We start from the raw sequence: 17,292 nt of genomic DNA, 5'->3' as shown, positions 1-17,292 counted from the left end.
AAGGAGGGCATTAGTTACATTTTAAATTCACATTTGATGGTTTTTTTTTTTTTAATTACAGTCTTGTTACAGACTTTAAATGAGAGCATAAGTAGCCAACAGTATTGTCACTCTGACAAAAATGTTTCATTCTTTTTCCTCAGTTTTCTTTCCCGCTTTCAGAAAGATGTTTGTTATTCATTCTTTGTCCATATTACTGGATGTTTTCTCTCCTTGCTTCTTTGAATCTATCTAGGGCCCAACAAGAGTCCCACCTCAAAAATGAAATCTTTCATGATTTTAAAGTCCTTTGACTTTTAAAGCTTTTTGAGTTTTAAAGAACTTTAATTTCTTCCTTTTTAAAACTTTTAGGTCCTTCTTCACCCCTTAGACTCTTTCTTAAACTTGTGCAACTATTTTTCTTTCATTTGCTTTCCCTACTAATAGGTACCATGCTATATTCTTATATTGTTTCTCTGTTAGCACTTAGCATTATCTATGCACTCCTGGAGTTAAAGAATCATGTTTCAGCACATTTTAGAATACCCAATGTATGGAACAGCATCTAACAAAAATAAATATTCAATAAATATTTGATCAGCTAAACTGGGAACAGTAAGTGTTCCGTAAATATTTGTTCAGCAGTTGATTCCTGTTATCTCCAGTGTGGACCCAGGAAAAAGGGAAATAGAAGCAGAAGATGGCAATTCTTCTGAACATCAACCTTTCTTTGATTATCATAGAAGAGGCGTTCGATTATGGAGAGATAGAGTGAAAGTAAATCATGGCCAAGATGTTTTGGTTGGTTGTTTTTCTGTTGTGTTGTTTTTGGTTTGTTTGCTGTTATGTTCATTTGTTTCTGTTTATTTTTCTCCTCCAGTGAGAAGTCAAGGGTCTAAAGATGAAACACATAGCTGCTGGGCACGAGAGAAGGGAGAAAGCCAGCCCTTTCAAGTCAGGTGGAAAGTCTGGAACTTACCTGTAGGGCACTAAGACAGACATTTCCATAAGCCAGGAAGCATAGGCTCCACTATTTATGAGACAAATGCATAGCAAAGGCAGCCTTGCTGTTCTCAGAGCTAATGTCTGACTGTATTCCATTGCCGTCACTGCCATCTTCACTGCCACCTGGTATTTAATATAATTTAATGTAATGTACTATTATGTCTACCACCAGCTGGCATTTTCATGTCAAGTAGCAGTAAATAGGTTCTGTATAATTGAGAAATACATAGTGTTATTTATTTCCAGAAAGGTAGGATGGGAAGTCAGAAGCAAGAATGGAAAGAAAAGAAGGAAGGAAAGGAGGAGAAAAAGGAAATATAAGAAAATTGAAACAACACTTCAAGTTGTTAAACAATGCTTTTTTTGGAGGTGGGGTGCTAAAGCTCTTAGAAATGCAAAGAATTAATTACGGAAAGACTAGGTGATAAAAGTCCTTCATATAACTCAATAAGTGGCCAGGAAACATAATCGAACTCGTTTATAATTGAATATCCTGCCATCCAGGGCAGACTTAAACAAGGGTAAACTTAAAGAGACATAACAATATTAAATGTTCTTTTGTCTTTTTCACATTTGGGATAAAACATTCTTTTTAAAGAGAGAGCTGGGACTGTGGCGGGGCTTCATTTAGGTAGCAGCAAGAACTGAATCGTTTGTGATTTCTACTTGAGCATCTTAATTTAAATAATTATAATATCTTAAAGAAAAATGCATCTTAACCCCTGCAATTTTGTATTATGTCTGACAGGTTCAGTAAAAGGGCACCTATCCACTGCTGCATTATGCGTCATATGTTCTGCACACTCATTAAAAATAATGAGAACATATTTAAAAGTCATTGCCCAGAGAATCTTTGGGGATGGGGCAGGAGAAGAAGTAAGTGGCAACAGATTGTTATTTAAGTGTCTATCTCTGTTTCACCAGTCCTTAGGGGAAAAAAAATGGCGATCTTAAGTTGATATTCTTTAATGATAAAGATCACACATTTTCCTGGAACAGGCAGATGAAACATGTTCAGACCTCTAACTATACTCTCAAAATAAGTTGGACTGCAGTGGCAATTTCACATGTGTGGTATTTACTTGGATAACAGCTGGAAAAGTCAACCACCATCAATTAAAGCAGCATTTTTTCCCCTAATCTTTAAATATCCTTTACACAATGAACACATTTCCTTGTTTTACACTAAATGTACCTTAACAAATGTACTGATCACAGGCATTGAGGCAATTAAGCAAATCGAGGTTGTCCCCTAAGTTTTATAACCAGCCTCCTCCAAATCATCAGCTGGCCTAAATTACTGGTAACATTTGGCTAACTGGATGATAACAAGGATACAGTAGGTGGTTGGTCACAATATGACTTTTTCTGAGTTGCTTAAATATATATATATACACATATATATATGTATATGTATATATATGTGTGTGTGTGTGTGTGTGTGTGTGCATATATATATATATATATATATACGTGTGTGTGTATATATATATATATATGTGAATATATATTTTTTTTTCAGAAAATTCTTTTTCTCCAGCCTCCAGAAGCCTAATCATGGCCACAGCAGCCACTAATAAGACATACGTCCTGCACCAGGAAAATGAGGCCAAATCTCATAGCTTTTCATTACCAACATTGCAAGACAATGTAATTAGGTCCCAATTTTCTGAAATGTCATGAGAGCTTCACAGTGCAGCACAGAACAATTCTTTCACTACCTTCCAGTCTCCAACAAAACCCATCCTGTGATAAAAGCCATTAAGGATTTACATTCTGACACCTGGAAGCCATACAACTGACAAAATAGCCCCACACTTCCTCCATCTGTTTTAATAATGCTGAACCACAGCATTTATCATCATCTACTTTATCAAGACTAGATTTTGCTGACAACAGTTCAGTAGAATTGTTCCAGATATAAGTACTTCTTAGGGAGTAGCAAATGACTATTAATCCCTTGGCCTTGTGGGCTATTGAACACATTCAAAAAGACGGCAAACATTAAGGACCCAGTCTCTGGGCACACAGCATAAGTGAGAGAAGGTACAGTGTTACACTTCACTCAGTGACGTGGAAGTCTTGCTTATAAGCTATTTCTGACTTTCTTTTTTGAGACAGGGTCTCACTCTGTTGTCCAGGCTAGAGTGCAGTGGCGTGATCTTGATGATCTTGGCTCACATGTCTCTACCTCTCTGGGCTCAGATGATCCTCTGGCTTCAGCCTCCCAAGAAGCTGAGACTACAGGTGTGTGTCACCATGCCTGACTAATTTTTCTATTTTTTTTTTTTTTTTTTGAGAGATGGGGTTTCACCATGTTGTCCAGCCTGGTCTCAAATGTCTTGGCTCAAGCAATCCACCAACCTCAGCCTCCCAAAATGCTGGGATTACAGGCATGAGCCACCACGCCAAGACGTATTTCTGATTTTGACAACGTAAATGCTGCTAAGGGGCAATGTCTCTGTGCCTCACTTTTATCTTTAAAATGAGATAAATGGAAACTAAGCATAGTTACTTTGTGACAGTTTAAGGATTTCTTTCCTAAAAGCTGTGAAATTTCTAACTTGAGTCCAACCATAGCAGGAGGGTGGCTGCTGGAATATTGTCCGTGTAAGGGGTCAACGGAACATACCTTCCCCTACAGCTTCCAACAGAGATGGTGAGAGAAAAGGAAGACGGGAAATGAGTATAGCTGCAAACAAATACCAACAACCTAGTCTTTTAAGCCTCTCAAAAGTACCTCCTGTGGTATGTGTCTGAGCCTACAAGTTATAAGGTGGCTTATTAAAATTTTGAGCGCAATCAAATTGAGTGTGGAAATTTTAAAGCACAATCGAGCTGGACCTGAGAAAGTCAAGTACAATTGAGTTTACCTAAATAAATCAGGGGTAATTGAACTGGGTAAGTACATTGCACTCGGCACTGGCCCTTTGCCAAAATGAGGGGCACAGGGCCAAAAAGGCACAAATCAGTTGGGCTTGAAAAATGCCACAGAATATTTTTCCCAGAACACGAAATTATTCACAGACTAGGAGAGATAAAGTTGAAAATTTGATCATCGGAGCCAGTCAGTTACAGCCACTAACTTCTCCTACAGGCTTCAGGTTTTTAATAATGAAACCACTATTCTAGTGGTTCTCAAGATTGAGTGAGCACCAGAATTATCTGGAAGTCTTGTTACAACAGATTTTTTTTTCTTTTTCTTTTATTATACTTTAAGTTGTGGGGTACATGTGCAGAGCGTGCAGGTTTGTTACATAGGTATAGACGTGCCATGGTGGTTTGCTTCACTCATCACCCCATCATCTCCATTAGGTATTTTTCCTAATGCTATCCCTCCTCTGGCCCTGCCTTCCTCCCCCTCACTCCCCCGACAAGCCCCATTTGTGATGTTCCCCTCCCTGTGTCCATGTGTTCTCATTGTTCAACTCCCACTTATGAGTGAGAACATGCGGTGTTTGGTTTTCTGTTCTTGATGACACAGATGTCTAAGCCCACCTCTAGGGTTTCTGGTTCAGTAGAGTGGAGGGAGCCTGGGAATCTGCATGCTTACCAAATCCCTAAGTGATCCAAGACTGCTAGCCTGAGACCACACTCTGAGAACCACTGCTCTAACAAATTGTTGCGGTCCAAATTGAAGCATTTAAAATACTTTAACACGATACTATAAAAATATTTCTAACATTTCAAATTGTAACATGATACTTAAAGCTTTCATATGTCTTTACAAGTAAACTGTACAACTAGATTGTGCAAATATCATCATGGTAACTTAAATCACTGAAGCCGTCATTTACATGCAAAACTATCTTAACCCTCGCTGTCTCACGTAGCTCTCATCAGAAATTGCTATTGCTCAGAAATCTGAGAAAAACCCTGCATATATATTTTTTAATTTGGTTTAAAATAATTGTACAGGATAATAATATACTGAATGCAGATTAGATACAGATTAGGAGTAACGGCTCATTTAGCAATACCTTTCCCAGCCTTTTATATCATTAGCTTTAGTAATATGTAGCTTTCATTCATTCAGTCAACAAATATCCACAGAGCATACATTGTGCTCTAGGCATAGGAAATAACAAGGATTAATATTATTTGACACTCGTTGTGTGCCAGCAGCTTCACACAGTGAATTCTCACACAAACTTATAAGGTAGATGTTGCTTTTATCCTCATTTAACAAATGAGGAAATTGAGGCATTGAAAGGCTGAATGAAATTGCAAAGCAAGGAATCACATCCAAGCCATGAAATTCCCAAATGTGGCATCTTAAGGACAATTTCTTTATAGTTCTTAAGGTCTACTGGAAGAATTATAATATAGTGTGATTTGGGGGCATACTAAGGTGAACCCTTAATGTGGATGGAAAACTAATTAAGGTTCTATAAACTAGACCTGGGGGCTCAAGGAAGCTTTGCCCAAGCAAATGACCTATAGGTAGGTATCTTAAGGAGCTTTGAGATAAAAGGGAAGAGATAAGTGTCCTTCCTCTCTTTCAAAGATGAAGAGTTTGGAGTGGCTAGAGAGTAGGGGGAAGAGAAATGCCGAGGCTCAGTGACCCATAAAACAGCTTAGGATTCAAGAAAGTCATAAAACTCTAGGATAATAATAATTGTTTTCTCCTCCAAACCAGCAATGATATCATAACACAGCCAAACTCAAAACTTTGGAATTGTTGATATTTCTTACTCCTTCACTCCCACATCTACCAGTTGCTAAAACCAAATTTTTTTACCTTGATTTTCTTCTCTCCATTCTTAACAGGTGGAAAAACCTAACTTGTGCACTTAATATCTCTCATTGAAATGAGCAATGGTTGTAATAACAAATAATATTTTTTCAATCCCATTCTCTGTGCTCTATTGTAAGCTTTTATATGCATCTCATTTAATCCTAACAACCACTATCCTGGGTAGACACTAGTCTAGTCCAGTTCCCATGTTAGGGATGGTGAATGGAAGCTTGGGGAGAGAATTTCATCAAGGCCATTTAATCAATGAGTGGTAGAGTCAAGGCTCAACCAAGGTGTGACTGATTCCAGGTCCCAAACTCCTTACCAGTACCCTCTAGTGAATTACAATAAGCTCTTAACAGATATCCCAACATCTCTTTGCTCCTCCAAACTTACTCAAAATAGCACGACTTCTCATGTCAGTGTTCTGCTCAGTAATCTGTCAAACTGGGCTGCTTACTGTCTTCTTGGTATATTTTGTTCTTTCTTATGTAACTGAAGATAGTATTTTATTCCCCCATGTGGCTCTGCATTTTGAAATTCTATTCAATCCTCAAGTCTCTTTTTCAAATACTGTCATGTTCTTGAAGGTTTTCTTGGTTCCTTGACATTCTTTGAATCTCTATAACAATTTATTTGCTTATTTGATCCACTAATCATTCTTCTTTTCTTTATGGGCTAGAAGTTCCTTGAAAACAGGACACATCTTCAGATAAACATGCTAGCTTTACCTCTGGAAGTTCATGTTGCAGAGCCTTGACCAAGATTCAGCACATACTGGTTGAATGAAAATGCAGTAGAAGAAAATGGAATTTTTATCTATCTGTTTGTCTGTCTATTTATTTATTTATTTGAGATGGAATCTCGTTCTGTTGCCCGGGCTGGAGTGCACTGGCATGATCTCAACTCACCAAAACCTCCACCTCCTAAGTTCAAGCGATTCTCCTGCCTCAGCCTCCCAAGTAGCTGGGATTACGCCTGGCTAATTTTTGCATTTTTAGTAGACACAGGGTTTCACCATGTTGGCCAGGGCTGGACTTGAACTCTGACCTCAGGTGATCTACCCACCTCGGCCTTTCAAAGCGTTGGGATTACAGGCATGAGGTACCATGCCTGGCTGAAAATGGAAATTATTGTAGGGAAAAGCTGAAATGGAAACTCTATCTTAACAAGGACTTCCTTATAAGACATGAACTGTGTTACCTGGAGAATACATAAAATATAGCAATGTACTTTGGATTTTGCACAAATTATTTAAATTCCAAAACATGTCTTGTGCACATTAGTTTAGGCAGAAAAATCATTGGAAATTATCTTTCAATTTCTGCTACTTATCCACAAATAACTGCTATAATATTCATTCTTCCTTAAGTATCTTAGTTAATTAAGCATGGAATCATTTGAATCAAATAGCCAAAGGGAATGAAATAATATATCAGTTAAATGAGGTTCATCTAAGATTTCAAACTAAAATTCTATAATTTATGATGCTAAATAATTTGGCATTTCAAGATATGAATTTTTTACTTAATAAAGAGTAAACCATGAAGAAGTTGGAACCACATCTCGCATGCTAAGGTAGACACAGAGAGAGGTAAATATGACAATGTTGGACCACATTAAGCTCAGCAACTGAGAATGAGGGCTCCACATGTATGCGCATCATTTTTTTCTCAGAAAGAGCAATATTCCTAAGTGAAGGTCAAAGCAGCACGACAAACATGGCTAACTTTTGTTTTTCAATCACACCAGACAAGAGAAACTTGATTGCATGAAATACAGTTAATCTCACTTGCAGAGGCCAGCATCAAATAGGAGGCAAACATGGCAGGTAGAAATTATAAATATATTTGAAAAATTTTTTAGCTCATTTTACCCACCAGGGGTTGCTATGATTTAGAAATAAGGCAGCAGGTCAGAAAATGAAATGTTAAAGAGGTTAACAAAGAAAGGGCAGAATCTTTCTTTCTACCCAATAAAGCAAGAAGACATGTACATACATACACATGTATATGCACATACACAGCAAATAACTTTATCCTTCTCTCTCTGGCTTCTAAAGAAATGACGCCATGAAATTCATAGAAAACCGTCAGTTTCTCAGGTGCTTTTTTCAGTGGAAATACGGCTTTATCTGACACTTTACATAGGAAAGAATGAATTTCAGGTATCTGAGATAGAAAAGAACTTATAGGCCACATCTTTTACAGAACTGACCAAACAAAACACCAACTGATTAACTAGCATAGTTTTCATTTCAAGTGTAGATGCAGACATAGCAGTTTAACCTTCAGATTCTAAAATCTGTTACCAAAACTAATCTCAAAGTACCTTCAGCAAAAATGTTCCTTATGTGAACACATCTTCAGTAAACTCTCACCCAGTCAGGGGGTGAGGACATCAAAGGATCTTTCAGAATGGGATTCTAGAAAGATTACCTTTGAAACACCATTCTTTTGGTAAAGATACTAGAAACAGCTAAATAGTTATAATATTATTATATAAATTCCTCTTACTTGATTTTCAACACGGTCTGCCCAGATGGAAAGAAGGTTGGCGAAATGTGCTGCTAAGCTTGTGATAAATCAATTGCTCAGGAAGAAGGACATGAACTAGAATGTAAGAGTTCAGCACAGTTCTTCTAGGTGGCAGGTCAGGAGAAATGGCCAGGAAATGGACACCATGGCCTTACGAATGACAGAGAGTCACATCCAAGAGACAATTCTATACTGGGACTTCCTGTATGACTGCTGACCACATGCTCCCTTAGCTTAAGTGTTAAGGCTCCACAAGAAACTAAGATAACAAGGAAGGAAGGAAGATTTAATTGTCAGAAACTAGGCAGTGTAGTGCTGCTAAGAAGTTACAGAGCTCACAGAACAGCAAGGATCAACAAAAGAGGACAGTTTCTCAGAACAGGAAAACAATAAACACAGTTTGTTTTCTTCAAAAGAGATAGAACAAGACAAAAGCAGGAAGTGCTGTTCCTCCTCCATCCTGCCAGATTTTCAGGGGAAAGTCAAGTGTGTACATCAATCATGATAAGGAAGAAGAGACCAAAGTGATATCAGCTTCAATTTTTAAAAGGAAAACACAAAGATGCAGCACATAACACACTTCTTTATTTTGCCTTTTCAAGCAGGTCGGTGCATGCCACACTATGAAGTGGTTCACAATGAAATAGCCCAGCACATGCCAAACATCACCTTTCTTTAAACTTTCTGTATGATTCTTGCCTCTTGGCACGTGAGGCAGGCATTTTGGCTGGAAGAAGAGTGTCGTTCCTTATTACTCCAATACAAAGATTCTGGTTCCACATGACTTAGGTGCTTATAAGCCCCAAAGGCCCTATGGTGACAAAGAAAATTCCATATATTTGGATGGTTGACTCTCAACTATTTTTGAGAGCGTAGATATTTGCTAGAAGGTTCTAAAGGAATGAATACTAAGCATACACCCTCCAAATTTAGAATAGAACTAGAAACAATGAGAATAAATAATTTATTTGTGCTCATAATCTCCCAGTTGCACAGTTAACTTAGTATGCTCCCTGGTGGACTTAGCCTATGTCATTCTGGGATAGAAATGAAATTTCACTAAATTCCATTAAATGAGAGTGAAATAATACATACAGCTGCCTCCCTTACCAATTTGATTGGTTATAAAAATGTTGTTTGTAACTCAGTATTTTGGATCCCAGAATACTTTATAAAATAATGAAAAATAAAACAATCATTGATCAAAAATAGTTGTCAGTCCCAGGCAAGGCTGCACATATCTATCTACCCCATAATATATCTACAGTATAGAATTGTATTTACACTGCTACAGAAGTGGTCATGTATTAGAAAGAATAATTATAGCTAACATATTTTGAGAACTTACAATTAGCTGGAAACTATGCTAGGAGCTTTGCCTGTATTATCTCATTTAATCCTTACAACAATTCTTACAACACAGATGAGGACAACAGCCTCTGAGTGATGTTCTGAACTTCTCCACATCACACAGCTAGTAAGTGGTGGATATAGAAGTTGAATTCTGGGAGTTGAATTCCAGAGACAATTTAAATGTTATTCCATTTGCTAACTTCCAGATGTAATTGTCTTTGATAAGGAATGAATTTGGAGTTTCAAACTGGGATGAGATCAGCATCCCTTATCTGGGGGAAGGGCAAAACTTCTAGGAAGAAGGTATTAACTGCGGAGTTGGAAATTCCAGAGGACATATGGGAGGTTATGAGGAACTACGAGACAGAAACTGAGGCCTCAAGGGCTTAAGTTCCTAGCAGAGTTCTCTTGCTGGGTTCTTTTGCACGCTTAGGGGCTGGCTGAAATATTTCTGTTTTTATGCAGGGTTTTATTTCTTCCAGGACCATAATTCAACAGAATGCACAGTCAAAACTTCTTTCTTTCCACTCCTATCTCTGAAATAAGCACATAGTTCCACTGAGGTTTCTGGAGAGTTTTTATTTCTAGCAACCTAAAAATCAGACGAGAAATGGAAGAGCTTCTTGCTGCATACACACGCTGCCCCTTTTTTTATTGTTTCTTTTCACTTTGATCCTTGTAGAGAAAGACCAAAGTCTTTCAATGAATAAAATATTGAAAGAAGGATCCATCTGCATTTTAGAAAAAAAAAATCCAAACTCCAAGTTTCTGCATCATTTCTCTAGAAAGTATGAGGAAATGAGACATGCATGTAGGATTCTGCCTTTCAAACGGTTGAGTATAGTGGAGTTAAGTAGAGGAATAGAAATGGGGACTGTATTGGCATGACTCAGCTCTTTTTTCTTATTTTCCCTATTACAGATCTTCCCAGAGTAAACAATGAGGAAAGAAAATAATGGGTAAGATGATGGGAAAGAGAAGGAAAGGGAGAAAGAAAATTCCAAGCCAAGGAAACCTGGAGGTGATGGAAAGTTTTGGCAGCTATTAAGGAGAATTAATATATAAGACAAGTGATTTGACAAGGTTGTAGGCTGAAATGTAAATATAAATACATGTGACAGAACAGTAGGATCAGAGACAACTTAGAGCTTGTGTAGTCTTATTTATCCTCAATGGGGAAACTTTTTCTAGAGCATCTTGGACAGTTGGCGAAGCAAGCTCTGTTTGAATATTCTAACCAACCCATTTCCTTCTTGGACCGGTCCATTAAAGTTCTCATAACATTATCCTCTTGCATCCATTTGTTTTGGAACAAGCTCAATGATGGCAGGGAGTGAGTCTTAATTATTTTTGTATCCCTAGAACCTCCAACTTTGTACACAGCAGATGCTTAGTAAATGGCTGAATTAATGCGTAAGTAGATTAATGGGTGTAAACTGTCTGAAGAAACAGATTAGGTCTACTTTCCAATCCATATAATAACTCTTTACATATCTGACAATAATACTATGTCTCCTAAAATTTCTCTTCTTCAAGTGAAATATCCTCATTTCTATCACCTAATCCTTACTGTTCTGATAACCTAACTCGGGGAACCCACATGTGCCTTTCTCAATTCTTTTACAGATTCAAAGGAAATAACAAGGAGTAGATAAAAGTCCTTTTATCACATTTGTTTCTATTTGTTATTAGCTATAAAATCCCTTTTGAATTTTCTTTTTTTTTCTGAGACTGAGTCTCGTTCTGTTGCTCAGGCTGGAGTGCAGTGGCGCGCAATCTTGGCTCATTGCAACCTCCGCTTCTCAGGTTTAAGTGATTCTCCTGCCTCAGCCTCCTGAGTAGCTGAGACTATAGGCGCACGCCATCATGCCTGGATACTTATTGCATTTTTAGTAGAGATGGAGTTTTACCACATTGGTCAGGTTTCAAACTCTTGACCTCAGGTGATCCACCTGCCTCAGCCTCCCAAAGTGCTGGGATTACAGGTATGAGCCCGTGCCTGGCCTCCTTTTGAATTTTTTTCTATAGCCTTCTTAAAAGCATGATTTCAATACAATAAATAATATGTATTTATTGTAAAAAAAAGAAAATGAAAATCTCTCATAACCAATATCCCAGATACATCTGCTTCTAGTTGGTAACAAGTTTTAAAATGTAATTTGATGATACCGCACACATAATTTTATACCCTACTTTTAAATATAATATCAGATGATGAACATTTTTTCATGCTATTATCAATTTTTCACAGAAACCATTTTAAGTACTTCTGTATTTCACTGGTAAGTTATTAGTTATTTATCTAACCAATGCCTTATGGTTATACAGGACCCAATATATCACTGCAATAGATATGACTTTGGGGGAAAAAAATCAATGTACATGAATTTTTTCCACATCTCCAGTCATCAGTTTAGGACAGATTACTAGAAGTCTAGTTATTAGGTCTAAGGCTATACATTTTTAATAAGGCTTTTGAACTCTTCTTTCTCAAGATATCTATCCCAGCCCTCAAGAGTAGGTTAAATACCTTTGTTCTGTGTTATCATGGCACTCTGCATTTTTTCTTCATAATTTTCATCGCCATTTTGAATACTTGGCTATCTTTTTATTTCCTGTTAGACTGTAAACTTCATTAAGGTAGGTCTGCAAATTATTTTACTGACTGTGTTTTGCCTAGGGCTTAGCACACAGCACATATTCACTATATATTTTGTTGAATTAGCTGCATACTGTTGAATAGTTGCTTATTGCTAAAGGTGTTTGAATCTGTGCCCCAGAAGCACTGTTTACACATACACAACTGGCTGTATCAATGTCCTGAAGGTGCGATACCCCAAATGGGGTAACATCCTCTTGGTGTGATTCAACTTGGGTTATGAATGAAGCCTGTGACTTAGAACTCATTTCTCAGCCACAATGAATTCACTGAGTGCATTAAGCTCAGCATTAAAAATACAGTGAGACTGAGATCTGAACATTACCAACTCTCGGGGCAAAAAATGTCCTTCTTGGCGGGCAATGACCAGCGATGCTGTCTCCCCCTGCTTGGTGCTCCTGAGCATGGCCACGAGCTCTTCCTGGGTTCGTCCAGTGACGTCTCTCCCATTTACCTAACGAATAAAATCATATGAACGGCCACAATCACAATACTTCTGCCCTAAACAGTTTTTGAAAGTAAGAAGCAAATAGGCTCCCGTACTTGATGAAGCTCTGGAAAGATAAAAACTAAATAAATGGGCAAAAACCAACAATGCCCAATAGTGAATCATCATTATAATGCTGGATTAACTGAGTCAATAGTTAGTATCGGCAGTTTCTCCTAAGGCATCACATTCTTATGTGGGGAAAACTGGACTGACAGGTACCAGAAAATGATCCTGCATTGGGTAGGGAGCAGATTTCAAAGGCTCATCTAGCACCATTTTCTGCCCAAATCAACAAGCAGTGAATCATGATCACAAGGCAAATTTCTCTGGAAATATAAATCTAGCAATAGAATCCTGAAATTTTTAAGCATATTTAGAAAATTATAGTCACCAGATTATCATAAATAATTGGAAATTCTAATTTGGAGCTACATTAGTCATTTGGTTCATCTTCTTCCACTATCTAGAACAACATGAAAAGCTATAGTGTTGCTTTTAACAAAGATGATAGCTTCAAAGGTAAATTGACATTATATAACTATCAAGAAGATAATGTCCTCAGAGAAAAATAAGTGAAAAAATAACAACCCTCTTGCTTTTCGTATCCCAAATATATCTCTCTGCAAAATCCCTTACAGCTGTTTTCATTGCTATTCTAGTACATACGATAGAGATCTAGAGAAGGCATAGAATCACTTGAGATATTCTGGCTTGTCCTGGCCAAATCTGAAGAGACTATTACAAAGGCTTTTTAACTTTTGGCCCTAACTGAATATATGTTAAATTCTTAGATTCAATTCAAATTTCACAGCAACCCTAAGAGGTAGAAGTAAGAGGGAATATCAGAAATGGTTTTCATTATCACTTGACCCCATATCACTGGCCTTATTGGGGATTTATGAGGTTAGGTTACCCATTAACCAGTTCTATACTTAAAGTTCTTGTTTATAAGTAGTAATTTTTAATATATATTAGGTTCAAAATAAAATATTAACATATGTACATATATTTCAATGCCATTAAATAACATTATTTAAATGCCAAGAAATATTTTCTTACATCTATTAATTCCAATTCTTACCTCCAAAATTCTGTCCCCTGATTGTAGGCGGCCATCTTTTATTGCTGCTCCCTTTGGTAAAATGTTTTTTACAAAAATGGGACCAGGACCATGTATGGAAGAGTCTCTGGTAACCACAGTGAAACCAAGTCCTTCAGGGCCTTGCATATAAGAACAGGAAAATGCATAGTCATCTTAAGCATGAGTAATATTTTATTTAATCTTACAGTAAGATCTACCTAATTTAGACTAATATAGAATCAGTAAAATATTTACATTCTAGGACATTTTCAACATGCTTCAGTTATTCAGTTTTCAAATACAGATTATAGTTTCAGACAGGCCATGATGGTAATAAAGTGAATTTAGGACCCAACATAGATGCATAACACTTTGGCTTATTCAGGTTCTGGAAGAAATGCACATGTTATCCATGTGCCCAGGAGACTGATTTCTCAGTAAGCCATAATGTGACTACATAATTTCAGAGAAGCAAAAGGCCATCTGACATAAGTTTTGTCAGCCTCTTAAATGAGCTGGACAACCTGTGGCGGAGCCCTCTACTGTGTCTCAATTCCTCGTACTGCTGCATCCCACTGTCTGGTCAGCAAGCGTCTTGCTGCTCCTGCCCTGTTCTCTCACATCTTCAGTTTCTCCCTTGCCATGTATTTTTCACTCTGTCTAAAAGTATGCTCAGATTTCTCTAACCTGAAGGATCCTTACTTCCATCTTACTGCTTCTTCAACCTTCCATCACCAGTGACCTACCCATGATCATCTCTGTTGGTCTAGCTTTGATGATTCCCACCATTTTCTTGAAATTAATTCTCTCTTTGGTTTTCACGTCTTTATTTTCCTACCTTTGATCACATCCGTCACTGTTGCTAAATCTTACCCATTGTCCTCCCATGTAGCCACAGATGTTCCCCCAAAATCTGTCCTGGAGCAATTTGTCCCCTGACTCCCTGCCTTGGCCAGTTCCTGGATCCAACTATATCTCACAGTGAAAGAGACCTAAATCTCCATGGCTCCAATTTCCCTTTCTGATGTCAGCTTCCTAGATGTCACCATGTACATTTCAAACTTCACTCTGTACCTCCCTCTCCAATCCAGATCCTGACCTTTGCAAATATCCTCATCTACTTAAAATTCTAATTTCTAGCAATGACATCTCCATTATGCAACTTTCCCTGGCTGGAAAACCTCAGCAGTCACTGTAATTCCTCTCTTTTTTTCCTTCCTACAACGAGTCATTTATGAAGGCATGCCTATTATGTTTCCACCTTTAGACAGATGCAATGCACCCATGACTTCTCTTTTGTTGTTTCAGTGTATCTTTTTGCTGTCAGGTTAATCTTCCCAAAGTACAGATGTGATGTCATATCTTTCATTTTTGCACTCAAGGCTTTTTAATGAATTTTTAAGGCGATTCTTGGTCTGATTCATTTTTCTATACCCAAAGCACCCAAACCTATGTCTTACACATAGCTGGATCATTTGTACAAAAATGCAACTGAGGCATTAAAATTTAAAAAAAACCTAACTGATAAGCACACTGAAGTATTTTTATGCCTACTAGTCAATGTATTTTATTCCCAGAATAGAATTCTTATAGGTGAAATTTTGATCAGAGAATCTTTCCAGAATCATTTCCATGCCCTAATTAAAGATAGATCATTTGTTTTTGAAAGACCTTAATAGTTCTTCTAAAACTACCTTGTGACCATATATTCTCTATTAATTCAGACAAGAATCTATAAGATCTTGGTTTCTTTTGAATTGTCTTGAAAAACACAGAATTTCAAAAGGTTGCAGTCGGGGAAGGAATACCAAGCAGAGGTTACAAAATGAACAAAAGCACAGAAGCATGTGAATGCTTATGTGTGTGAGTATAATACTGCATAAATATGCATGTACACACATGATCTCTTCTCACTGATCTGTGCTTGAAATGGATAAAAAAGTTGAAAAAGATGAAGAAAAGATTATACATGCTTTTGAAATTAGGTATGTTTTAAATAAATGTTTGTGATGTCAAATCAGAAATTAGTAAATATTACATATTTGCTTTCTGAGGAGCAAACTTTTTGTTGTTATAAAACTGTCTTAGAAAAACAACATGCTTTTTGGACATGGTCTAACGCATGCTTCAAGAATCACTAATCATGCTCAGAACAAGGACAACCGAATTTCAGTGCCTGTTTAGTATTAAGTTGTAATACAATATTGCTCTGTTGATATCAGGTTTGCAATGATTTTTTTCCATTCCCCAACATGTCTTTATTATTTTCTTGTTTAAAATAATCTATACACTCTGAAGAAAAGAATAAAAAAGTACTACAATTTCAAGAAATTTAAGTTACCTAAGTATACACTTAAATCTATTCTTTGATACAATTAAATGAAGGGTGAATTAACTAAATTAGCCTTAATGCATTTCTCTTAACCAATTTTACATGTTACAATAATAGAATGCTATTAGGCATAATTTAATAATTACCTTTCTTTAGGTCAATCTTAATTTTCTTTGCATTTTTCTTGCTGCCAAATCCCATGAGAGGGGAGAGTGAGGGAGAGGATGGTTTTCCTCCCAGCCTTGGTACTCGAGGACTCTTGCTTTGTTGCAGGGAAGCTGATGTATCTGTTTCAGGAGCATCAGTTCTTGTGAGATTTGCTGTCCTTATTCCCGATTTTCCATGGACAGGAGGTGGCATTTTTGTTTTCAAAATGCCATCACTGTTACCAAAAATGTTAAGAGGTCCAATAACTGATTTTTCATACTGTTCACGGTTTTGCGGAGGAAGCACGTGGAGGAACACACTTGGGGATCTCATTGCCTGGCGGAAGACATCCTGAGCCCTGGAAAGAGAGTTGATAAATGTATGCTGACCCTGTGTTGAGGTGTAGCATCTTCTCAAGTACCCCAGCAGGGTGGCAACCAGGAGCAGCACTGTGGCCAATCTTAGGAGACATGATCAATATTCCTACCAGAATGACTTTGCTGTAATAGTTACTACTTGCCCACTAGGTGCCCCTGCACTGGGTTATACATGCATTATTACCATGCATCCTTCTCTAATTTAACAAGCATGGTAGGTAGGTATAATTAGGTTTCATTTCACAGACATGGAAGTTGAGGCTGAGAAAGATGAAATAAGTTGTTTAATGACCCATAGCTTTCACATGTTTCTAACCATGAAAATCTAACCAGAAGTAATTACTGAAGTGAATATAAAAAGCAAAATAGGCCAGTTGCGGTGGCTCATGCCTGTAATCCCAGCACTTTGGGAGTCTGAGATTGGTGGATCACAAGGTCAGGAGTTCAAGACCAGCCTGGCCAAGATGGTGAAACCCCCGTCTCTATTAAAAAATACAAAAATTAGCCAGTTGTGGTGGCAGGTGCCTGTAATCCCAGCTACTGAGGAGGCTGAGGCAGAGAATTGCTTGAACCCGGGAGGTGGAGGTTGCAGCA

The 17,292-nt window shown here is 37.5% G+C and overlaps 1 protein-coding gene across 1 annotated transcript in view; it reads right to left on the bottom strand.

Annotated features, from left to right (window-relative positions):
- Positions 1-17,292, bottom strand: part of PARD3B (par-3 family cell polarity regulator beta) — a 1,123,121-nt gene that overhangs the window by 514,031 nt on the left and 591,798 nt on the right. The window contains exons 8-10 of the mRNA XM_017536909.2: positions 16,321-16,679; positions 13,843-13,982; positions 12,597-12,725 (exon numbers count right to left, since the gene is read on the bottom strand). Of these exons, the coding sequence (XP_017392398.1) occupies positions 12,597-12,725; positions 13,843-13,982; positions 16,321-16,679 (628 nt within the window). The remainder of the gene's footprint in view (positions 1-12,596; positions 12,726-13,842; positions 13,983-16,320; positions 16,680-17,292) is intronic.

Source organism: Cebus imitator, unplaced genomic scaffold (genome assembly GCF_001604975.1).
Source record: "Cebus imitator isolate Cc_AM_T3 unplaced genomic scaffold, Cebus_imitator-1.0 Scaffold101, whole genome shotgun sequence".
Classification (NCBI taxonomy): Eukaryota; Metazoa; Chordata; class Mammalia; order Primates; family Cebidae; genus Cebus; species Cebus imitator.
Note: the sequence above shows the minus strand (reverse complement) of the source record. Positions and strands in the feature narration are given on the sequence as shown.